Source organism: Typopeltis vanoorti, chromosome 20 (genome assembly GCF_054136105.1).
Source record: "Typopeltis vanoorti isolate ZY-2024b chromosome 20, IOZ_Tvanoo_1.0, whole genome shotgun sequence".
NCBI lineage: Eukaryota > Metazoa > Arthropoda > Arachnida > Uropygi > Thelyphonidae > Typopeltis > Typopeltis vanoorti.
Genome location: NC_143568.1, coordinates 60,495,677 through 60,521,777, shown reverse-complemented (window position 1 = coordinate 60,521,777; position 26,101 = coordinate 60,495,677). Strand labels below are relative to the sequence as shown.

The 26,101-nt window shown below is 37.0% G+C and overlaps 1 protein-coding gene across 2 annotated transcripts in view; it reads right to left on the bottom strand.

Annotated features, from left to right (window-relative positions):
- The window catches only part of Dnaaf3 (Dynein axonemal assembly factor 3), a 223,732-nt gene that overhangs the window by 50,253 nt on the left and 147,378 nt on the right, over nucleotides 1-26,101 (bottom strand). For both annotated transcript variants that reach the window (XM_090410152.1, XM_090410151.1), the window contains exon 10: nucleotides 11,406-11,528. In XM_090410152.1, the coding sequence (XP_090266278.1) occupies nucleotides 11,406-11,528 (123 nt within the window). The remainder of the gene's footprint in view (nucleotides 1-11,405; nucleotides 11,529-26,101) is intronic.

Sequence of the window (26,101 nt, the reverse complement as noted above, 5' to 3'; positions counted from 1 at the left end):
GATCACACAAGTGTAAGCAAACTCAAGTCAAGGCATATGGAAATATGACTTCTGCATTGCTTCAACCTATCACCTCTGGGTCAGGCTCCCACTGACAAGACTCTAGATCGAAACAGGTTGGACGCGTCGGTGGTGGATAGCAATGCAGTAGCCAATGAAGTTTACTGAGGCAAGGCTGTTGCTGCTACCCAGATGGTGGTGGTGGTGGTGGTGTTGGGGGGGTAATGAATGGCAATGCTGTAGCCCATGAAGCTAACTGAGGCACGGTTGTTGCTGTTACTCCTCAAATGGAATATGAGCTGCTCGGTGGTGGGGTGAGCCCGCCACAGGGTAAAGCCAACACCAAGAGTTCTTCTCAGTGACAGGGTGAGCCTGTTACTGAGGGGAACAATGATGAGTTTTTGATTCATTATTGGGTGATCCAGGGAATCCCAAGAGATTTTGGAGAGGTAACCCTACACTTATTACAGGGAAACCGGTCTGGGAAGTGACCCTTCCCATAATTCATAGCATTATACATGTTTTTCATTATCAGATACTAAGGAAAGTGATCAGAACTCAGTCTACCTTTGCCACGAGTTGCCCAATGTCCTGAAGGTACTTCAGGCGCAAACTTTGTTTGCTTACACTTGGATAAAGGATTAAACTAAATATATAATTTATAGTCTAACCAAGTGAAAAAAAAACTTCCAATATTTTATAATTTGTTGAAATAATTTTTTTATGTGTATATGATTTAATGATTATTTTATAATTCATTGAAAAAAGTAATTTTCTTGTGAACTATTGTTTAAAAGTGTTTGGTAACATACCTAATGTTACTCAAGATACAGAGACAACATATGTAAGTAGTCACTGAGATGCAATAATTATTTTGTTGTATTTTAGAACAAATTGTCTGTAAGTATACATGCTGCTTCATTATGTTCATAGTGATTTATCTCTAGACAAGAAATTTTGTTTTACCTAATTTTTTCACAAACAACAATGGTCAGATTGAAATCAAACCTAAAAAATGTTAATATAGATCTTAACTATAAAATTTCATTAAATTTGATGAGCTAATTCAATCATGATATTCAGAAATGATATGAGTAATGTGAAAGTATATCATTTCAAAACTTCTTTATGAAAATGTTATAATAAAAGTGATCCAGTTAGAATTAAAACTAAACTGAGCAGATAACGTCTTGTGCAAACAAATTCTTCAAATTCCATGAAGTCAGAGAGTTATTATAATATATCATTTTGATACATTGTCCCTCTGTAGCCTCAAATATAGCTGAACTGAAAACTAGAATGATTCGACAAATTTTTGTGAAAATTTCAAATACCAAATCTGAGTAAAATTCATTCCATATAACTGTGTGTGTGCATGGAAGTCACATACTAATAATAACAGTAATAATAACGGAGCCTCCATAGTTCAGTAAATATGAACACACATACTTACATATCAATAAATATGAAAAACTTATTCGACAAGAAAGACAATAGGAAACCATGTTGTTCTCGAATTATTCTCTAGTAATGTAACATTGCTATCCCACCAACCATTAGGTTGATGAGAGGATGATGAGGGGGAATAATAATAACCATTGTTATTACTACTACTAATAATAATAATGCACCTACTATTAATAATAGTAATTAGTAGCAATAGGTGTCTTTAATTAGGAATGTAAGGATTCCATGCTATGAAGCACCCATGTCTATATAAAGATTTGTTACAAAATCTTTTCAAGATTATGTAAAACAAAAACAAAATACATGAAATGCATATACTGACTGAAAAGCATATCTCTCAAAAAAAAAAAAAAAAAAAGAAAGAAATAAAAAAGAAAATTACCACACACACATATAATATATATACAAAGGAGGATATCATACTAAGCTTCAACTGAATCACAAACTAATCCAATAAAAACTACAGTTCTTTTTGATAAACACACTACATTTCAGATCTTATAATTCATGTTTCAATGAACTGTTCATTTGATGATTTGTAGTTTCAATGAATTGTTGGTTTTTGACAAATTGCCTTTTGATAAATTATGTTTTCAATGAAATACTTTTTCAAGAAACTGCCTTCCAATTAATTGCTTTTTCGATTAACTGTTATTCAATGAACTGTCTTTAAATTTATGGTTTATTCGATTGTGTTTCAATAAATTGTTTTCTGTGAATTTTCTGGATACTGTAAATATGGACTGGTCAGTCAGGTCTCCTGACCTTAATCCTATTGAACATGTCTAGGATGCTCTAAGTAGATGTGCTACACTACTCCCCCCCCCACTCCCCAAAACCTTGACAGACTTAGAGTGCTTTGCAGGAGCAATAGTTATTACCAGCTGAGCTCCTGGACACCATCATAAACAGTATGAAACATTGTGATAAATGATACCTGACACTGGGTTTAATAGGTTGTGATAATATGGTTAGATAGTTAAACTGACTAGTTTTGCTACATATGCTGGTGTTTCTTCTGGGTTAGGAAGAACAAAAAAAATACAATAATCAGTAAACAAGAACCATTACATAACTAAAACTTAAAACATGTAGGAACCGTTACACAACAGTAAATAAAACAAACATGGAGTGTGGAAGCTGGCATGGGTCAGTCATTGTTCGGTAAGTATGCATGATAGTTGGCAGAAAAGTAAAAGTCTGACATGTGGAAAAATCTAATAAGTGGCTTCCAAATATCACATAAAATCACTCCCTGGTTTCTACTGAGTGTGCCTTCTTCCATACTTATCACAGTATTGAATGAGACAGGAGCTCCATGCCTTACATAGAAGATGATTTCAGTGCCTTCAACATCTTAGACTCTTTGATGTTGAAGGCACTAAAGTCATCTTCTATGTAAGGCATGGAGCTCCTGTCTCATTCAATACTGTGATAAGTATGGAAGAAGTGGAAAGCTAGGCCTGAGCTGTCTTCTGTTATTAACATCTCCAATATGCTCTTTTTGTCTAATTTCAAAACTTCTAGATGTTTGCCCTATGTACAAGGATGGTCTAAAAAGTTCTCAGCCTCAACCATAGATAGCAATACTATCAGCAAATTTTTTTTTTACAAATTGGTACATCTGTCATAAGCCTCTGTGTGAAATTACAAGTCATTCTATCAAATCGTTTGTTTTATACCGCTGTCTGAAGCAAAAGTGTTGTCTGTATCCTTTGAAATGGAAAAACTGAGTATCGTGCTGTTATAAAATTCTTTGTAAAAGCAGGTTTAACGTCAAAAGAAATTCATTCAAAGTTCATAAAAGTTTATGGGCACTCTTCTCCTTCATTTTTGACAATTAAGAAATGGGCTGCCAAGTTTAAATGTGGCCGTACCAGCCTTGAAGATGATCCATGCGAAGGATGTCCAAAAAGTGTAACAACATCAGAAATCATTGATCAAGTGTACAATATGGTATTGGATGACCGTCGAGTTAAAGTGCATGAAATTGCTGAGACTATAGGCATTTCAAAAGAACGTGTAGGATATATTTTGCATGAAGAATTGCATATGAAAAAGCTCTGTGCAAGATGAGTGCCCTGTTTGCTCACAGCAGATCAAAAATGCACTAGCATGAAAATCTCTGAATAGTGGTTGGAGCATTTTAACAAGAATAAAACTGATTTTGCATATTGATTTATTACACCAGAATTCAAACAGCAGTTAAAACAGTGGACAGAAGCCAGTTGTTCAGCGTCAAAGAAGACAAAGTCGGTTCCATCAGCAGGAACGGTCATGGCATCAGTGTTTTGGGATGCTAAAGGCATTTTGTTTATTAATTATCTTGAAAAGGGTAAAACAATAACTGGGGAATATTATTCCGATCTTTTAACCAAACTAGATGAAAAAATTCATGAGAAAAGATTCGGTTTGCAGAAGAAAAAAATCATCTTTCATCAGGACAATGCACCTGCTTACAAAGGTGTTTTGGCAATGGGAAAAAAATAAGTATCTACACTATGAATTGTTGGAACATCCATCCTATTCCCCAGATTTGGCTCTCTCTACCTCTGACTTCTATCTCTTCCCCAAACTTAAACTCTTCCTTGCTGGTCAGCATTTTTTTTCGAATCAAGAGGTAATTGCAGCTGTAGAGGGGTATTTTGCAGATTTTACTGAGAACCACTACAGGGTTGGGATAATGGCACTGGAATAAATGCATTAGTCTTAAGGGAGTTTATGTTGAAAAATAAAAATAATTTTGAAATTATAAATTCGTTTTTTCATTGTTAGGCCGAGTACTTTTCAAACCACCCTTGTAAGCAAGGCCAAAAGAATATGGAAACTCCATAATGTTTGTAATTCTAGTAAAAAGGCTTATACATTGGTCATACATAACTGGTAATTAGCTTACAGAATTAACAACGCATATGAAGGATATTAATTAAAGGCAACTTTAATGAATAACTTCTATATTTCGGCAACGTCACGTTGCCATCTTCAGGGACATAAAAATATGGTATGTGCACACAAGCGCTAACAAAATCAAATGAGGAAGAAGGCAAGAAACTAATATTGTTCCTAAAGTCCTAATGGTGCCCTCTGGCGGGCTAAATTTGTTGTCTTGGCCATTCGGCTGAAGTTCTCATAACGTAAGTCTCCCAAATTTGGGGAAGTTTCATGCACCCAAATTTGTTGAGGTTTGGAACGTTTTTTAGAGCTGCTGATGATTCCTTGAATAATCTTTCGTACTTAAACTTGCTGCGGTGTATTATTTTAGTTTTCTTCCAACAAATTCTATGGTGGGCATCTAAAGCATGGTCTGCCAGCCCAGAGTGGCTGTACTGGTGAAACCGGATGTAGTCTTTGTGTTCTGAAATCCTGATATTTGCTGTCCTGCGTGTTTGGCCAAAGTAGGACAATTTGCAGCTGCAAGGGACCTGGTATACACCAGGTAGGTCTAGGGGAAGTGGTTGGTCTTTGGTAGAGCAGATAAGGGATGCCAACTTTTTATATGGTCTGTAACAAGAAGTAAGGTCATATTTTTTGAGGATATTGGTTATTTTCTCAGAGGTGCCCTGGATGTAGGGGATGGTGATAGATTTGGTGTAATCTTTATTGTGGAGGAGGGGAGGGGGATTGTGGTTTACTGGTTTTAGTATTTTTTGGAGGTTATGGCCATTAGCTAAGAAAGTGTTGTGGATGTGGTTTCGTTCAGTGGTTAGGGCCTTGTCATCTGAGCAGATTAATTTTGCCCTGTTATATAGTGTTTTTATAACCCCATATTGTTGTGAGGTGGGGGGGGGGGGAATTGCTGGTGAATGTATCTGACAGTATGGGTGGGTTTTCTGTAAACAGAGAAAACCAAAGATCCATCAAGCTGGTGAGTGATTAAAGTGTCTAGGAAGGGGAGGGTATTGTTTTCCTCTTTTTCTAAGGTGAACTGGACTCTGGGGTGTTGGTTGTTTAAGTGTGTTAGGAATATAGAAGTTAATCATTAACATTGCCTTTAATTAATATCCTTCATATGCGTTGTTAATTCCGTAAGCTAATTACCAGTTATCCATAATGTTTGTTGAAAGGGTTGTGGTCCTTAATATTTTGCAGGCAAAGAGATCTTTAAACTGTGAACTGAAACAGGAATATCAGAATGAAATGGGTGACAATACCTGCTATAGGCGACCTGAATGCAGGTTTGGTTAAGAGCAGTTGTAAGAATAGCAGAATTAGATGAACAGGTTGCTGAGGTAGAACCTGAGAGAGGGGCTACAGTACACCTGATCTGGGGAGAGGAAAAAAAATTCATCAACCTGGATTCTTCTTTCTTCTTTAGTATTCTGCAATTGAGCAGGTTTTTTTTTTAGTATCAGAAACTTTCCTTCCACTCTCTTCTGTTCTGAGTCTTCTCTTTCGAGGTGTGTACCTGTCTCCATTGAGCATGTCATCTAGCACTGTTTTCCTTACTCTTCCTCCAGGTCTTTTTCCATCTATTTTTCCTTTGATGGCATCTCTGATGATTCCATTCCCTTTCAGAATATGTCTGATCCAGTTTCCCTTGCTTCTTTTTATCCTCCTTAACATACTTCTTTCTTTCTTCTACTCTTTTTAAGACCTCTTCATTAGTTATTTTATCTGTCCATTTGATTTTTTCCATCCTTCTCCAAATCCACATCTCAAAGCTTTCCAAAATCTTATTTTTTTCTTTCTTCAATGTCCAAGTTTCAGAAGCATAGAGGGCAACACTCCACACATAACATTTTATTAGTCTTTTCTTTAGGTTTCTATCCATTTCACTTCTGAATAAATTCCATTTTCTATTAAACGCATCTCTTTCCATCACTATTCTTGCTTTTATGTCACTTTTACATCTTCCATCACTGATAGTAACACTTCCTAGATATTTAAATGTCTTTACTTAATTCAATTTTTCCAATTTATTCTGATATCCATATTTTCCTCTTTCCTTGCTATTTTCATCACCTTTGTTTTTCTGATGCTAATTTTCATTTCATAATTAATACAGGATTCCAGTAATCTGTTCAACAGATGTTGTAGTCCTGTTTCAGTGTTTGATAGTAATGCCTTGTCATCTGCATATCTTATTGCAAATATCTGTCTACCTCCAATCTTTATTCCTTCTTCCGAATTCTCCAGTGCTTCTTTTAGCATTGATTCAGAATACATGTTGAACAAAACTGGTGACAGAGAGTAGCCTTGTCTTACTCCTCGTCCAATGATACCTGGTTCTGTTGTACCATATATGTCTCTCACCATGGCAGTTTGTCCCATATCAGTCCAATCGCATCTCTTGTTCCCCTGGAACAAGAGATGCAATTGGACAGCAGAAAATGCAATTCCACAGAAGAAATCAGAAATATTTTGGATATTTCCAAGGCATTTGACAGTTTTAATCTCCCATGTACCACATGGGATATGCTTACATCTCCCATGTGGTACATGGGAGATGCTTACATAGGAGATACATGGGAGATCCAATTTAATCTTACATCTCCCATTGTACCACATGACAACCTGGATTAAGGACTAAATTGGAACCTAAGATAGTGAGATGTGAGATGAGATAGTGAGCTAGGCAAAGTGAGAATTTTGCCCAGCCTCTAATTGGTAACAAATTAGGGGCTGGGTAAAGAACCTTCAGCAAAGGACAAAGGACAATCCATCAGCAGAATACTACTGGCCTCTTAAAAACAGAACTCTGAATCATTTCATCAGAGAAGAGCAATATAAATGTAATCAAAGTGGGAAAAAAAACATTCTTTTAGATGTTTTTCTTTATACAACATTTCTACTCTAAAAAACATAGATTAAACTGAAGTTTAAGGTTCATATTGAACAAAGAATAAATGACTTTTACCATTAAAACTATAGTGTTTCTGTATGCTTAAAGCACTGTGCTCTCCACAGAAGAAATTAGAAATATTTTGGATATTTCCAAGGCATTTGACAGGGTACCACATGACAAGCTGATTTTTAAGTTGCATCATATGAGTTTGGATATCAGATTAGTGGTGATTGGTGATTAGCTCTCTGATTAGAGAGTTATATATGTTGGAGCAGTATCAGAGAGTGGGAAGGTTACAAGTGGAGTTCCACAGGGCTCAGTCCTGGGACTATTGCTGTTCAATCTTTGTTAATGATATTGTCACAGGACTACAAGGTGTTCAGTTGTTTGCAGATGATGTGAAGCTTGGGAGAATTATTAGTAATAGTGCTGATGTTTTGGCTCTTCAAGAGGATTTGAATAAACTGGAAAAGCAGACAAATGAATAGGGATGTCAGTTTAATGGAACTGGAACTAAATGTAGGGTTTTAAAATTTGGGATCCACAGATGAGATGCTTCATACTGACTTCGTGGAGTTATACTGGAAGAAGTGAGGAAGTAAGGGATCTTGTGATGATTGTGGATAGAGATTTGAAGTTCCAATGACATATGACAAAGGTTGTGAAGACATCTCAGAGAATTGTTGTAATGTTGACCATTAACCATGAGAGATAAAAGTGAGTTGTCCCATTGTATAAAGCTTTGATTAGACCACATCTGGATTTCTGTGCTTAGATGCTCTCACTGGGATTTGAAGGGGATGAAGTAACCTTGGAGAGTCTGTAGAGAAGAATAACAAAAACAATATCTGGACTGTACAATGTTGATTATGAGGATAGAATGTGGGCATGTAGACTGATTTATTTATTTAGCGTATGATGTACAGGTCTCAGAATAAAACATACAAATTACATAAAACAGCATAAAAACAATTGTAAAAATCATATTAAAAGGGGTACACTAAGTTGAAATGATTAAACATCAGAATTAAGAATCAGGAGTCAGAGCTTAATCCTTAAATCCCAGATCCACTCCAGGGATTCTGGGGTCAGTTTAAAAAAGCCCTCTTTAGAACCCGAGAATGAGTAGATAGGGCACTCAAGCACAATGTGATTGATAGTCTGGATCCCTCTTCCGCATTCACAGTTTGGAGTATCAGACCAGTTCCATTTATGCAAGAGATGCTTACATCTCCCATGTCCTGTTCTGATCCGATTTAAAGTGGTCCATACATGTCTAGGGAGATTGAAGCCCTCCAGACAAGATATCAGATTTGAGATGGGTATTTGAAGATTGGAGGTATGTTGAAACCAATACTCTCCCCATGACTCGCATAGGTCGAAGTTCTGGTTGTTTATTTGTATTGCACTCCTCCAGGCAGGGTGCCTGGATTTCAGTCTTTGTGAAGTATGGAAGGAAATGTCTTGGTGGATAGGCAAGGAACTGTTTCGAATTATTTTTGTCCATAGTTTGCTTAAGGCTTGGGTCCTGCAGAGTGAGGGAGGAGTTATATTACTGAGAATTGGGAGCCAGTAGCCAGGAGTAGATCTTAAAGCTCCAGAGATTATCCTCATAGTTTGATGCAGCTGGACATCGACCAAAGAAGCATGTGCACTGTTCAACCACACAGGAGCACAATATTCTGCTGTGGAATAGACCAAAGATAGTGCAGTAGCAGCAGTGTGTTGGCATCAGCACCCCAAGAAGTACCAGCAAGTTTATGCATTATATTACTACGAGTTTTTAATTTCGCAGCAATATTTTCTAGATGATATTTAAATGTTAAACTTCTGTATAGGGTAACTCCTAGGTATTTTGGATGATTGTTAAATTTCACCTGTTTATTTCTGAAGTAAACTTTTGGGATATAGTTGGCCTGGATATTACTTAAATGAAAGGATGCTACTTCAGTTTTGTTCAGGTTAGGTTGTAATTGCCATCGTCTAAAGTATTTATCAAGTACAGCCAGATCTTCAGTTAAGGTGTTCTCAGCTTTTTGGAATGTTGAATGTTGAGTTGCAATGGCAATATCGTCAGCATACATGAATCTCCGTGATGCTGTCTCTGGGATATCACTAATATATAAGTTAAAGAGCAATGGGGCAAGAACTGATCCCTGAGGTAGGCTATTTTTAATCTTAAAGAATTTACTTTGGGATTAGTTGAGAGATACTTGTATCCATCTGTCTGCTAGTATTTGATTAATTAGGTTGGCTAGTTTTGGGTGATGGGATGGTTTCTAGGAATTTTAAGATAAGACCCTCTCTCCACACTGTATCATAGGCAGCAGAGAGGTCCACGAATACCGCTATTGTTTTCAATTGTTTTTTATAACCATTCTCTATAAAGGTTGTCAAGGCCAGTACTTGATCACAACAACTTCTGTCAGGTTTGAAGCCAGCCTGTTCCTGTGGAGTTCTGTTATGTATACTTGAAGAAATTCTGTTGTATAGCATTCTTTCGAGACGTTTCAGGCAGATACTTAACAAGGCAATAGGATGGTAGTTGGAAGCAATTGTAGGGTCTTTGCCAGGTTTTAAGACAGCAATGATTTTAGATCTTTTAAAAATTGATGGAAGTATGCCAGAGTCCAGGATATTATTGTACATAGCAGTAAGCCATTGAATAGTTTTTGGTCCACAGTTCTTAATGAATTCAGGGTAGATGTTATCGAGTCCAGCCGCCTTCCCAGTCCTCAATGAGTTAATTTGCCTGGGTTCCTGGGAAGTGAAAGCCTGAGATAGCGATGATGGTGGAAGATCTGTTTTGAGATTTTTTAGTTTTTGTTTCACCTCTCTTGTGGTTACTTTATCTTGAGGATATTTAGTCATTGAGACTATATGCTTTGCAATGTGGTTTGGATCTATGGCGGGCAGTTTACCAGAAGTCCTTGTATTAGGGTAAAGCTTCCTAATCAGGGACCAAGCTTTTCGACTGAATGAGTAAAATTCAAATTGTTCATTGTTTTAATCCATTTGTCTATTCTAGCATTGTCAAGAGACTTCAGTAGATCAGTGGACATAACTGAGCTACTGAAAATTTATGCTTCTGTACTGCAGACGATTATGGCAGCCAAATTCCCATCTCTAGGAAAGTATTAGACAGTTTTCCAAATAGCCAACATCGACCTATAATCTATAAAGTAGGCCTAAATATTCCAATCATAAGAACAATATTAAAACCTAGGTGGAACTTTCTCAAAGCTGACTGGGATTCTTTTAAGAAACAGGTTGACACTTAATAAGATTCATAAAGCCCACTGTAAACTCCGGACAGAAGGCAGGAGAGGGGGGTATATGATCAACATGATCAAGACATATGAGTCTTGTGATTCCATGAAAGTCAGGAAAGTAATAATAATCATAATGATATTGAGAAATCAACACAAATAGATGAAGCTGGGATTCACTATAAATAAGACGGCATGATCATAAAGATGTGAAATAGGCTAGTATACTATAGAACCATTAAATTTCATTTAATGGACAAAAGGAAAAACATGACAGACAATTTCAAGGTGTCCATAAAATTTGTGGTCACTATAAAAAAACACTTAGAAATAACCATACCATAAAATATGAGTAGTCTTCAGAAAAACATGAACCAATGAAAAAATGGGCTATATGAAAAACTTAAAAAAAGTATTGATGAGCTATCACATAGAATAAAGACATGCAAGTAACTAAAATCTTGAAGGTTAATTTGATGGAAAATTCCAGTCTTAACTGTATTAGATTTATACAAATTCCAATCGTGATAGACAATATAGGTGACGTATGTTAGATAAATAAATAAACATTTACTTATAACTGCATACATTTCAGATATAGTTTCATACTACTGTGTTAAGTTAGTGTTACAACATTTCCACATTCTACAAAATCAAGTTACTGACAATTAAAATTTTTTTATTTAACTGAAGTAGTGATTCATAACATGTTTGAGGTGAAAGAAGCAAAATGTCAGCGAATAAATCTGTGACTAACCTAAAACCAAGATGACAAAGCATGAACAGTAAGGCCCTCCTGCTATATTTTCTCTTCAGCAAATTTTAAGATTTCATATTTAAATGTCTAAACATGTCTATCACTATGGTTCAGAAGTCCAACTTACTGATATTGTGGATAATCTTGAAGAGAGCGTTTTATTAGGATATGTATATATTCCTTCTCTCATTTCAAAGGCAACACCAGTGTCTCGCCATTTATCATACTTCTCTATACTAATCATGTCAGCCTGAAACAATGAGTATAATGAAAAAAAAAAGTAGTGTTTTAATAAATCATAATATATATTGATACATATATATGTATTCTTTAAAAAAATTTCAAAGGTACTAAATTAAAGAATTCTTTAATATGATATAAAGAGAAAAACTTCATTTTTCAAAAATTTAACAAGTACTTGTAAAGTGTCCACCAAAAGGGCCCAAAGAAAGCCAATTACTCTATAATTTTGCTGCATTCAGCATTCCTGGTGAATTTCTCTGACTCACGATCTGTAAGCAAATATATTATTATTATTATTATTATTATTCAGGCCTCCATGGAGTCAAAAGACTCATTGTGAGAGATCCTTCCTAGGAAACACAAAGTGTATCCTACCCACCTTGAACTCGTTGACCATTCTCGCTCTCACAACTCTATCAGGGAATGTATTCCACTGTTCATCCACTCTCCATGCAAAGAAACCACTCCTCACCCTTTTGCTCACCGCTTCCTATTGCAGCTTCCAGGGTGGCCCCTTGTCATCACTCCTTTCTGCTGTTCCATCAAGCTACAGAACTCCCCAGTGTCAACCCTGTAACTACCTCTCAACAATTTAAAAGTCTCAATCATATCACCTCTACCAAACTTTGCAGCCATTCCCTCATAACTAACATTGTACAGTCCTGAAACCATCTTTGCTATCCGTCTCTGTATCCTTTCCACAGTTAATTTATCCCCTTCAAATTCTGGGGACCAAATTTCAGAAAAATAGTCTAAGTATTGTCTGTTCAGGATCTTGCACAATGGAATGATAACTCTTTTATCTCTGCAGGTCAGTGTCCTTCTCAGTATTGCAAAACTCCTCTGGGTTACCTTCACCACCTTTGCAATATGTTCCCTGAATTTCAGTTTTCTATCAATCATCATCCCCAGATCTCTTGTCTCCCCTACTTCCTCCAGTGCATCTCCTCCAATCTAGTATGCAGCCTCCTATCGATGTATCCCAAACTTCAAGACTTCACATTTTGATACTCTAAACCAACATTCCTATTCATTCGCCCATCTATCTATTGGGTTGTTGCAAATTAAATGCCATTGAATGACTGTCAGGTTTCTACTGGTTGCTGAAGAAAGCAAGCGCTGAAGTATATGCAAATTTTTATGTCATGTGACAGCATCACACGTGGGTGATGAAATTGTAGTATTTGTTTCATTCAACGAGCATTAAACATTGAATACTACTGACATCAAGTCAATCATGGAACCCAGTCAATTAAGGTTGCTATACCTTTATGAGTTCAAATTGGGAAATTCTGCAGCAGCTGCAGTAAAAAACATCAATAAAGCATTCGGTGGAGGAACAACTAATGAGAGATCCACTCGCCATTGGTTTGCAAAATTTCGCTCAGCAGATTTGAGGCTACAAAACAAACCCCATGGCCTTCGTCCTTCCTCCATTGATTCGAATAAATTAAATGATTTAATCGAATGAGATCCACGACAAACTGTAAGAGAGATCGCCAAGACACTAAATATACACTTCTCAACTGTTTCACAGCACTTGGCAATAATAGGAAAAGTAAGGAAGCTCGACAAGTGGGTGGCTCACGAACTCACTGATGAAAACAAAGCATGGTGTTTGGAAGTGTGCTCTTCTCTCTTAAGAAGTAAAGAAGAAGGGTTTCTGCAACGAATTGCGACTGTGGATGAAAAGTGGATATTCTACGACAATCGTACATGTTCGTCACAGTGGTTGGGAGTGAAAGACGCTCCAGGAAGGGCTCCAAAGGCACCTCTGCATCCAATGAAGATGTTTACTGTATGGTGGTCTTCTGCTGGTGTTATTCACTACTCATTCCTTCCACGAGGTGAAACAATAAATGTAGCTCGATATTGTACAGATATGCAGAAAATGCATGACAAATTGTGCCTTAAGCAACCAGCTTAAGGCACAATTTATACCAAATGTGGTATAAATGACCTTGCCACACGGCAACAATGCATTGATGCTGCTGGAGATTACTTTGATTAAACAGGTATTCTTCTTCTTTTTCAATCGTCCTTAAAATCAGCCATTTCATTTGCAACAACCAAATAGTTTATTCAAATCCTCTTGCAGGATTGCTGCATCTGCACTATTACTAATAACCTTTCTCAGCTTCACATCATTTGTAAACAACTGAATATCCTCCTGCAATCCATTGACAATGTCATTGATATAAAGATTAAACAATACAGGTTCCAGTACTGAGCCCTGTGGGACCCCACCTATAACCTTCTGCCTCCGTGATACTGCCTCAGAATACACAACTCACTGATATCTATCAGACAGTCAATCCCGAATCCAGTTTACAAACCCGACATCTAAACCCATGTGCTGCAATTTATCAGCTTATCATGTGCCACCCTGTCAAATGCCTTTGCAAAATCCAAAAAAATGGCAGTATATGCCTTTCACTCATCAACTTTTTTTGTCACTTTATTATAAAAGGCAATCATATTACTAAAGCAAGAGCACCCCCTTAACAAATCCAATTTAACTCTCACAGATAACATTACTCTCATCTGCCCAACACTGTATATGGTCCCTCACTAATTTCTCCAAGATCTTAACGACTACTGATGAAACACAAACTGGCCTATAGTTAGACACATCCAGTCTGCTACCACCCTTATGAAATGGCACTATCTTACCTTCCTTCCAGTAATATGTCTTTTTTTTTTCAGTTATATACATTTTTTAATGTAGTTCTTTGTGACTTTCTGTGAACAAAGAGTAAGAATTATTAACATTCCTTAAAGAACATAAGAATATAGGCTGTAATCACTATGGCAAGTCAGGATTGCCAGTCTATATAAAAACAATTACAAGTCTGAAAGACTATTTTGACCTTGGTCTAAATAGTCTTTCAGACTTGTAATTGTTTACAAGTCTGAAATTTAACATAGTTATCCAAGTGAAGTGTGATCAAAGAATTTAACAAGAATCAACTACATAACCATCTCCACTTGCAAACATTCTTTCTCACCAGATTTGTAATGTTCTCTTCTATTTTTTTTTTTCTCTCTCTCTCTCTCTCTTCAAAGGTCTGTTTATCATTACTCTGAGGCCCTTATTCCTCCACTTCTTCCAGTACATTCTCACTCCAATATAGTATTCAGTCTTCCATCTCTGTAATTCAAAGTGCAGAACCTTATTTTTAGCTATATAAAATGGCAAATCAATCAATTCTTTTCCTAATGAGACCATCACATCCATCCATCATATTTCTGAAAACTATCCTCAGTTTAATATGATCAGAATACAACTGAATAACTCTTACCCAACCTCCTTACAACATCATATAGAGGATGAATTGTTTTTATAGGAGATGTCTCGGACCAAGAACACAGCTCTGCTGTACACAACTTTTCACCCTTCTCCTTTTAGACACTACTCTTCCATAAGCATTTTCTTTATCTTTCTCTTGGCCAATCTTTTATCTGATCTGCTATTCTACCATATAACTTTGCCTTATGGAATTTACTAAGGAAATCTATCAAATGCTCTTGAAAAACAAGAAAATGCTACAGTAAAGGCATTCCACTTTGAATGATGAACTTACACCATTTCTCTACTAGAAAAATGTAATTAAAGCATGAGCATCCATGAACAAACAATGCTTGCTGGTCCTCACAGGGAATCATGATCCCACCCACACAATCTGGTATAGTACTAATCAATTAAGGAGTAGTGAATCAAAACCTATATCGAATTACACACTACAGCTGACTCTCACTTTTGCAAAGTTGGGGACCACAGAAATAGTTTGCTAGAGTGAATTTTTTTGAAAAGTCCTTACAAAATCTCCATATGGAGATTTTGTAAGGACTTTTCAATAGTTTGTTACAGTGGGCAGGTTTGTTATCTCCACTAAGAATTGACTATAATTGGATGTAGTCACATTAAATTTTACCTTTCTTCCACTTCACTGGTAACTGGTATTCTTCCCAAGAGAAAGGATCATTAAACAGCAGAGGTAAAGATACCATGAATTCCCTAATACACTGTAAACACACCCACAGTCTTACCAGCCTCTAGATTATTTAATATTCTGAACACCTCAAATTCTCTCAATTCCAATTCCACAGATTTCTTTCTCTCTCTCTCTCTCACACACACACACACACATGTGATTTAAAAACCTACAGCATATCAGTACCATGCATGGGTAAATGCTATATTTCACTGTGGAAAGTTTTGTCACTTGGTTGTAAATTAAACTAAAGATGCCAAGAAATGATATTATTGTTTAATCCTTTATCCAAGTGGAAACTAAGTTTGCACATGAAATAGATTCACAACTAAGCTATAAATACTTGAACATATACAGGCCAATAACAATACTTCACATGAGTGTTTGCTTACACTTGGATAAAGGATTAAAAAAGAATATAATTTCTTGGCATCTTTAATTTAATTAACAATCAAATGAAAATCTTTCAACTAGTGATAATCCAGAGTATTTCAATAATAAGTTGTTACACCTTTTTAGTACTTGTATATGAAAAATATATGATTTCTGCATTATTTCAATCTTGGTATCTGATATTGGATTCAATATATAACCTTAGTGTCATACCGTTGTTTATAGTAATGATCCTATTTGATCTTTATTTTTGTGTCTGTGAACATCAGTAGCTGATTAACAGGTAAGAATTTAATTTAATTTCCTATTGAAAACTTAAACTCACATGACTTAATCAAAAATTTAGACTGAAATCAAGAACTTCAGCTTTTTAAAAAGCTGTTGAAGAAGTTTGAGGTCAAGCAGGTGGGATATTTAAATCTATATTCATTGGCAAGTGACCCAGAAGGTGATGATGCTGGTACAGAGGATGAAAATATAAACTTAATGGTCTTCCCACCTAAGGAGTTCCATCAGTTGGATTCACAGTAGGAAAATGTAAGTAAAAGACAAATGACTGAAGAGGATCACATGAAGGATGATTCTCTCCTATAAAGAATGTGCCATGTAAGAATGAGAAGGTTCCTCCAGTCATTCATTATGGGTGATTTTAATTATGGCAATATAGACTGGAATGAAGAGATAGCAACTGGAAGTAAAGAAAATGAGTTTCTTGAGTTTTTGAGGGATAACTACCTCAGACAGTATGTAACAGAGGGCACAAGAGGATTAAGGGTCTTGGATTTGGTCATCTCATCGGAGGATGTAATTATCAATGAGGTATCAAATCATCCACCAATTGGTGAAAGTGACCATGAGGTGATTACTTGGGTGGTTGCCAGCAGTGCAAGGACCCCTGTGAAAAAAGGGTATATGTGGAACTACAAGGGGGCTGATTATGAAGAGCTCAGGAGACAGCTTGCAGGTGTAGCATGGAATGAGGAGTTAGCTGGAAAAGAGATCAATGCAGCTTGGGGGATTTTCAAAAAATATTTAGTGGATGCAATGTCTAAATGTATACCACGGGTGAGAAGGTTAAATAAGTTAGGTGTGAGATGGATGAATAAAGAGATTAAGCATGCAATACAGAGAAAAAGGGCATTGTGGAGGCAGCATAAGAGAAGTGGAAGTAACCAATTTCATGAGTTCTACAAAGACCAGGCAAGGAGAGTGACTTGGTTGGTGAGAGTAGCTAAAGAGAGGTATGAACAGCAGTTAGCTAATGAAGCGAAAAAGAATCCTAGGGAGTTCTTTCGATATGTAGCCAGCAAAAGAAAGAATGATTATGGAAGGATGACATTGATTGGAGGAAATGGTATAAAGACAGCTGTTGCAGAATGTGTGGTGGAGATACTTAATGAGCAGTTCATAAAGATCTTTCAATCTTGTGAATGTGACTTCATGGAGAGATTAAGAGCAGTTGATGATGGGGAGGAGAGACTGACTGTAAGTGAGCAAGAGGTGTTTGGGGTGTTGAGTAAACTAGATGTAAATAAGGCTGTGAGACTTGATAATATATCACCACATATTCTGAAGGAATGTGCCAGAGTGTTGACACCTGCCTTGACATATTTTTTTAATACGAGTCTTGCACTTGGTCAAGTCCCTAAAGAGTGGAAGGAGGGCAAGATTGTGCCACTTCATAAAGGAGGTGATCGTACTCAAGCATCAAACTATAGGCCTATCTGTGTGTCAGGTGTTGTGGTTAAGTTGTTGGAGAAGCTTGTGAGAACTAGGATCCAGAGTTGGGTTGACAACAATGGTATAATCTTTGATGGACAGCATGGATTTGCTAAAGGGAGGTCGTATTTTAGTAATCTACTTACTTATTACAATAAAGTGACTGCTTCCTTGGACAGAGGAGAAGGATACACAGTAATATACTTGGATTTTGCAAAAGCTTTTGATAGAGTACCTCATGATAAGTTGACAGTCAAACTAGAGCAGATGGGGTTGGATATTAGATTAGTGCATTGGATTGGAGACTGGCTATCTGATAGGTATCAACAAGTTGTGTATGGGGGTGCAATATCCAGGAAAAGGAAAGTCACTAGTGGAGTGCCTCAGGGATCTGTTTTAGGGCCATTACTATTTAACTTGTATATTAATGATATTGGCGAAGATTTGGATGGAGATATTCAGTTGTTTGCAGATGATGCAAAGTTGGGACAAACCATAAAGAGTAGTGAAGATGTTGTGGCCTTGCAAGAAGACTTGAATAAATTGAGTGATTGGGCAAGCTAATGGGGATGCGAGTTCAATGTTGCAAAATGTAAAGTTTTAAAATTTGGAAAACAAAGATGGGATGTAGAGGAAATAAGAGATCTGGGAGTGATAGTGGATAAGGATCTAAAATTTAGGGGACACATCGCCAAAATTGTGAAGACAACACAAAGACTTCTGGGAATGATGAGGAAGACACTGACGTGTAGAAGTAGGGAGATTCTTGTTCCATTGTATAAGGCTTTGATTAGGCCACACATGGATTATTGTGCCCAGATTTGGTCACCTGGTTTTCAGAAGGATGAAGAGATGTTGGAAAGGGTGCAAAGGCGACTGACTAAGGTAGTTTCTGACCTCTGGAATGTCGAGTATGAGGAAAGATTGAAAAGATGTAATTTGCAGAGTCTAGTGGAGAGAAGGAAGAGGGGAGATATGATAGAGACCTACAAGTTGGTAAGGGGTTGTTATAGGATCAATGGTGGAGAAATTCTACAGAGAATAGTGCGAGATCAGGGGAGAACCAGAGGTCATACCTGGAAACTGTATAAAGAGGGTGTGAGTAGGGGAGTGAGAGGCAGGTTTTTTTCGTGCAGAGTTGTGAATGATTGGAATGCCTTACCTGAGAGTGTGGTGTCTGCAAGGAGTTTGAATATGTTTAAGACCCGGTATGATGAGATGTGTGTGAGATAAAAGGACCTCCTAGATGAGTCTTTGACTCCATGAGGTCTTGTTTTAATAATAATAATAATAATTCTGTGCAACAAAGAAAAGTGGACTTCGGTCACACAAATCATTAAGGATCATAATACTGCCTACTCCTGGCAGTATTATGATCCTTGTGAAGGCATAAAATTCAGCCTACCACAGTTAGCGATTACCATTAGTTAACTAAACTTATGGACAATTTAAAATTAGAATACCACACTTTTGCCCTAAATAGTGAAAGAAACCTGAGGGTATCACCTCAGAAGAGATCACAACAGATCTTATCAATCATGGTTTGACTCCAATTAAGGTGAGTTGCCAATGCCACTTGTGTTAGGGGAAATTAACAACACTCAAAAACAAATTTATGAATTAACATCAATCTGCAGTCTCAAAATTACTACTGAACCCCTTAGATAGAGAACATCATCCAGGCAATGCTATAGATGCCAAAAATTTGGCCATGTCCAGAAGCTGTGCAGGGCTGACTATAGATGTCTGAAATGTGGTGAAAGTCAATCAACTAACTCCTGTGCCAAACCAAGAGCCACACCTGCCAAATGCACCAATTGAGGCAGGCCTCATCCTGCCAACTACAAAGGATGTAGTTTCTATCCAAATAAAATCGATGGTTGGAAAGAAATACACAGCCTCCCTCCCATTTGTCCACCATTGTCAATCATACTGATCATTCTCCAACTTAAATAAACTACAAATGAGGAAGGAAAGCTACCACTGAAAAAACTTATGCTGATGTGCTGCATTCCAAGAAATCGACACCATGATCAAATAAATCCCAACCTAATTGTAGTTATAACCATTTCACTAGCTACCATGCTAAAGATTTTAGCAAATCCAGCCTACTGATTTCTACAAAAATATTTTTGCAAGAGACCCACTCTATTCTATCTGCACTTAGTAATGAACAGAAACAAAATACCAACCCTCTTCTGATCTCTGCTTGGAATGCCAATGGTCTCATCAACAAAATCCTTGAACTGCACTCAGATACAACCCAGATGTAATTCTAATCAGTGAGATGCATCTTCGGCCAGCAAACAATCCAAAATTACAAGGATACACGCTATGTATAGAAATGATAGACTCGATTCTAGAGGTGGTGGTACTGACATCTTTATGAAAAACTACCTTAAACAATGCCATAATCAACTCCCAGACCAAAAATCTAGAGATAACAGGCATTGAAGTTTACATCAACAATGCTGAAAAAAAGAAAACGATGCAAGCTACAACTCACCGAGTAAAACTTTACTGATGGCAATTTAGATGCATCTTAGGTAACATGGATTCCATCATCATTGCAGTGAATTTAAATACCAATAGAGATTGTTGTATACCAAACAATTACATGAGGTTCAATTATGTTGCAGTAGCAGGTCCCACAGAATCCACTCATTGTTCTAGAAACTTGCTATCTTACAAAATATCAGATATCAGTATCAGCTGCAAACAATTAATGAGCTGTTATTAAACCACAACCCTATCTTACTTAAATTAGGCACTCAGGAATAATTCTTCCCCCTCCTCTCCATTCCTTGCCAGCTTGGAAAACATTATCCAAAGTATTCCCCAAAGACATTGGTTCAGCACCCATCATACAAAAAAAAAAGGAAATAGACAAAGCAATAGCCAACTTCACAAATCAAATTAACAAAGCATTAGCAGCAATCACCAAGACTTCAACTGCTTATAAGACCAACTGTCTCCCAGATGATATGAATCTAATCAGGGGAAAGAACAAAGCCAGGAAAAATTATCACAACACATGTCCCCCCCCCCAAGATCGAAAACTCCTTAACAAATTGAACATTCTAGTTAGAGAAACTCTCAGAAACCAGAGAAAGAAAGAATGGAAAAAATAAGCTAACATTTCTCAGTCCTGAAGATCACTCAATTTAGAAATTTTTGAAAACTCTCCATAACAAATGTAAACCTTTCCTCCCTATGCAGGCTGAGCATGGTATTGTATATACAGATACAGAGACCACCAAAGCTCTCGTCAGCAATCTGAAAAACTAGTGCAGTCTAGCATATGAAAACATAAATATCAACCTTATGTACAAAGTTCACTAATTGGATGCACTTTAAGATAATCCAAAAACAACTTAGAACTGATGAACTCTACTTCTCCAGCAGAATTAAAACATCAAACATCTCAACAACAAAAAATCACAGACAGCATCACAAACAAAATCAAACGACTCCCACATGAAAATACTGCAATATGGAAAATTGCCGACATTATTCCAATACACAAACCTGATGAAGATCCACAATTTCCTATATATAAAACTACCAACCCACCAGCTTACTATCTAATCTAGGAAAAATTACTGAAAAAAACATCCTATCCAGACTGCAAGAATCAATGGATAAATTAAACATCATTCCAAATGAACAATTCACTGTCTGACGAGGCCATAGTGCAGTTCACAAATCCACCAACTTGTTGAATATATTACCATAGGATATAACTGGAAACAGCACAGTAGTGTTGTATTCCTTCACAGCTCTATATGCAGATGATACTGTAATATTAACAAAATCTCTCCACCCAGTATATTGCCATACTGGAAAAATGGTTCTCTGTTTGGAGGCTTCAAGTAAATCCTCGAAAAAAAAGCACAGCTATACTCTTTACCAGAAGGCTAGTATCCCCCAAAGGAGATATCCAACTCTTTAATGCTTAAATCCCATGGCAAACAGAAACTAAATATCTTGGGATACAATTAGATAGAGGACTACAATTCAACAGTCCCATCAAACTCATTTGTACAAAAATATCCAAAACTATCGCTCAACTTTATCCCATTATTAACCATTGTAGCAAACTGAATACAAGGAACAAACTATTACTTTATCAGATGGTGATATGTCCTATAATCATTATGCCTCGCCAGCATGGAACCATACTTTCAAATCTAATATACCGAAACTACAACAAAAGCTTACAGATGATACTAGATGCCCCATGGTTCATCAGAAATAATCAGATTCACTGTGATACCAATATTCCATATATCTCTTATTTTCTTCACTCTCTAGCAGTAAAGTTCTTATCAGCCATGCATCCAAATCAACTGATCAAACAAGCTGCTGATGAATTTAATCAATCCTAAGGCAATTTTACTATCCTGTGAGTATATTTAATCCCACAGCCCCCAAAGGATGAGCTTAAAGCTCCAAAACTATTCCTGCCACCATGATTTCTTAATGAGCTGTTAAAGCTCAGATAAAGGGAAATATGAAAAGCAGTTCTCTTCACCCATCATATCAGTAACATCGTTGTTACCTTGGTATCTTTTCTGAGTCTGGCTCCAAGTGATGACGTTTATTAATGCTTATCATTAGGTTTGCTTGGCAATGTAGTGGAGGGATTAAGGCTGAGGACATCCTAAAAGAAGGTGGAGTGATGAATTGCCAAATTTTGTTGGGAAAAGCTGGTCAACCAATACCAAGACCAGGGAAAGGTGGAAGGAACTGGAGGAGGCCTTCATCCAGCAGTGGACAGAAAATGGCTGAAAAGAAGAAAAAGATTAGGTATGCTTGCTTCCTGGGGAGTACAGAGGCTACACCTGGTGGCTGGTTTTTGACTTTCACTGGGTGGAACCATTGCTGAGGCTTATGTCCTGGAGTGATTCAGGTCAGGAGTAATGAGTATAGCAGTGATCCTTTAAGGTCACTCAGTGAAATTTAGAGTGATTGTGTAGATCATTCAGTTTTTGGTAAGTTTTTGAGATAGTTCCTGAATACTACAACATTCTGGCATTGCCATTCTTTCCATTAATAAAAGCAAAACTTGGTATAAAGAAATCTTTAACCTCTTTCACCACAAACTTCCACAGCTGGGTACTCAATACTTGTTTCATAATGTACTGAAGTTCCAATGATATCCTAACAGGAGGAGGGGGGAGGGATCTTGCTTGGATAATTGCGTATGATCACCTTCCAGTAAATGCTATCAAATGGTATTTGAACATCAGAGATCCAATCTGTGACATCTGTTACCTTACCTTTTTTATACCTTGGAGTTACCTATTATACATTGAAGATGCCAAGAAACTATACATTTGGTTTTTAATCCTTTACCCAAGGAAGCATCACATGTTAGTACTACATGAAAAATGTACACCATTATTAACTTCCAATCAACAATTTTTTCACCAAATTAATCTGTTATCTGTCAAGATTCCAATATTACAGATCTTATATTGTCTTTTAAGGCACTTTTTACTGTATCAATCTATCTACAACTTGGTCTTCCACTGGTCTTTTCCCTGCCAACCTGGCAAAGAACACTTGTTTTGCTAATCTTTCCTCTCCCATTCTGTTTATGTGACTATATCACCTGAGATTAGCTCTACTAATGCATTCCCGAATGCTAACAATGGCAAGTTCTTTCCTAACATCCTCATTTTTAATGTGATACTGCCATTGATACCATCTGTTCACCCCACTAATCTTTCTCAGAATTCTCATATTAGAGGTATTCAGTCTTTGATCAAGTGTTTTATTTCTAACCCAGTTCTCAGATCCATAAGTTAAAATTGGTTTGAACACCATCTTGTATACAGCTAATTTAGTGTTTTAACTAATTTTTTTTTTATTCCATATAAATTTATTCAGCTTATTTCCTACTAGAAACCAGCCTAACTCATCAATTATCTCAAACTATAAACTGTGCCTAAATAGCTGAAATGTTTTACTTGTTCCATAGGTTCACCATTCAGGTTACAGTTGATGTTTTCAATGTTTCTGCTTATTTTGTCTTTGTCTTTTAAATGCTGATTTTCATACAAAATTTATTACAACATCACAGAGACAAGGTCATCCATGAAGTGAGGTATATAATACAGTGTAGTATGATATCTGCTATCGCATAGCAGTGCCACAGTTGATTTGAATTAGATGTTTTGCAGTTAGTGAACAAAATGTCAGACCTCGGTGACCTCCAAAAAGGTATGATCATTGGAGTGTGGCTTGCAGGAGCTGCAGTAACCAAAATGACAGAAATCGCAGATGTATCACGAGCCACAGTATTGAAGATTATGGCAAGGAATGGAAACAGACAGGCATTACTCCAATTTGGTTCCAAGGTTCAATCACATTTCCTACCCGCAACATCATCGGCACAGTTGGGACATATTTTGCAGGAAGAATGATCCCAAATTCTATTATCTTAAGTACTAGGCGTTTCCATTATTTTAATAACCTCCTGTATATACAGTAAAGTAAGTTCCCACAGCAGCGTTGGCATGTGTGAACACTGCTGGCATCAACATGCTGAAAGATGGAAATTTGAAAACAAACCCACAAAAAATGGCTGAGCAGATCATATAAAGTAATGAAAAATAACAGTGATGTAAAGAAGTTTTCCTTCATATGTATTAGTGAATTATCTCAAGCTAAAGTAACCACTGGCAGAGGTTTGTGCTACAACATTACATACTGAACTCTGTAGTTTGTTTCCAATAAACAATTTTGATATAGTTCTTCAAATCAGATTTGTTTAGGTACAGCAGCTGTCAGGAAAATGTTATTTACTAAAGAGTATCTGGAAGTGGTGTGGCACTATTCTCCTCATCTCTTGGTACAGTGTCTGGAAAAAATTGACACCAAACTATTGATATTTTGCACAATTCTTTGTTTTCCTACACTACGATAGTTCTAAGGAAATGATTCGGCTGCATATCAAAAATGGCATCTGTGAATAAGCTATGTTAAATTTGTGCTCCCACATCTTATCGTAATTACAAGTGTTTTTTGTGTAAAATAAGCAGTAAATGGAAAACAAACAGAGGGTACTAAGGAACTGATTATTTCCACACAACTCGTAAGCACCCATAGTCCATCAAATCAGTTATTTTTTACAATTAAAAATAGCCACGTGAAAGTGCCCACTATGCCTACCGTTGTGAAGTAAAGATGGCAGCAACAAAGGCCAATGACAAAAGATTACCTTGAGTCCCATCAGCATAGCGCCGCCAATCGCCAACAAACCAAATGCCAATACAAAGCACCGCAGCTGTGAAATCGAAGTTACTGACAGAAAAAAAAGGTATATTGTATGATTTCTGTTGCCACCGGCTACATACTTCCTGCATGAAAATAGACGAATCGGCGCACAAGCTTCTACCAATTTCAACCAGCCTTACTTCTCTACGATGTACCTCCCTTCCATAAAACAGCTACTTAAACCTAGGCAAATGAGTTGAAAACCTCAAACAACACCTTAATACTATGATCGATACCTTCTCCTCCAGAATCCAAAAGTTGGAAACTAAGCTCGAGACACTCAATGACCAGCACCCGATCGCAAGTGCACCCGTGCCCACTAATGAACTTTGTGAACTAATCACATCAATGGTACATGAGTTGCTCGAGGCCGAAAATAGGCGACTCAATGCTGTTATCCTGAACTTTCTGAAGGAAAATGGTAAATCATTAAAGAAGACGTTGAAAAATTAGCAGGACAATGCAACTTTGATCCCAGAAATATCGTCGAATGTCATCATTTCAGACCCATAAACAAAAGAAAGGACAGAACGAACTTTCCACGTCTCATTAAAGTGACTTGCGACACACCGACAAACACATCCAAATTTATAATGACAATAAACAACAAGCTAAAGGACAATTGCCCCCCCCCGTCGTATGTATGTGCCCGACCTGATTTAACTTTTACCTAGAGAGAACAAAGACACCAACTCCGAGGACAACTAGAAGAAAAAAGCCAAAATGGAGACAACAATTGGATGACAGACTACAAACAAACTTTTTGCACTAATTTGGTAAATTAGTGCAAAAACCAAGTGATGCCACTAGTGGCCACCAAACAGACCAGTATGCAGGAACTACATAGGAAACGGGCAAGACCCTTGAGGTCAAATCCATGCCTCACAGAACTTTGCATACTCCACTTCACCAATATCCATGGCCTCAAATCCAACCTTAATAGTGTCTTTTTATCTGCAGTCTACCAAACCCCACCTACTCTTTTTAACAGAAACTCATATCTCACCTCCCCCAGCACTATCCATCTCAACCTTCCTAATTATACACTATTTAACTCCTTTCGACCCAAGGGTGGTGTCTGTGCATATCCACTCTGACATACCCTGCTAGAGAGCACCTAACCTAGAATAGCCCAATTTTAACCTTCTTTGGCTGAAAATATCCCTCCAAAACTCAGTCAAATTCATCT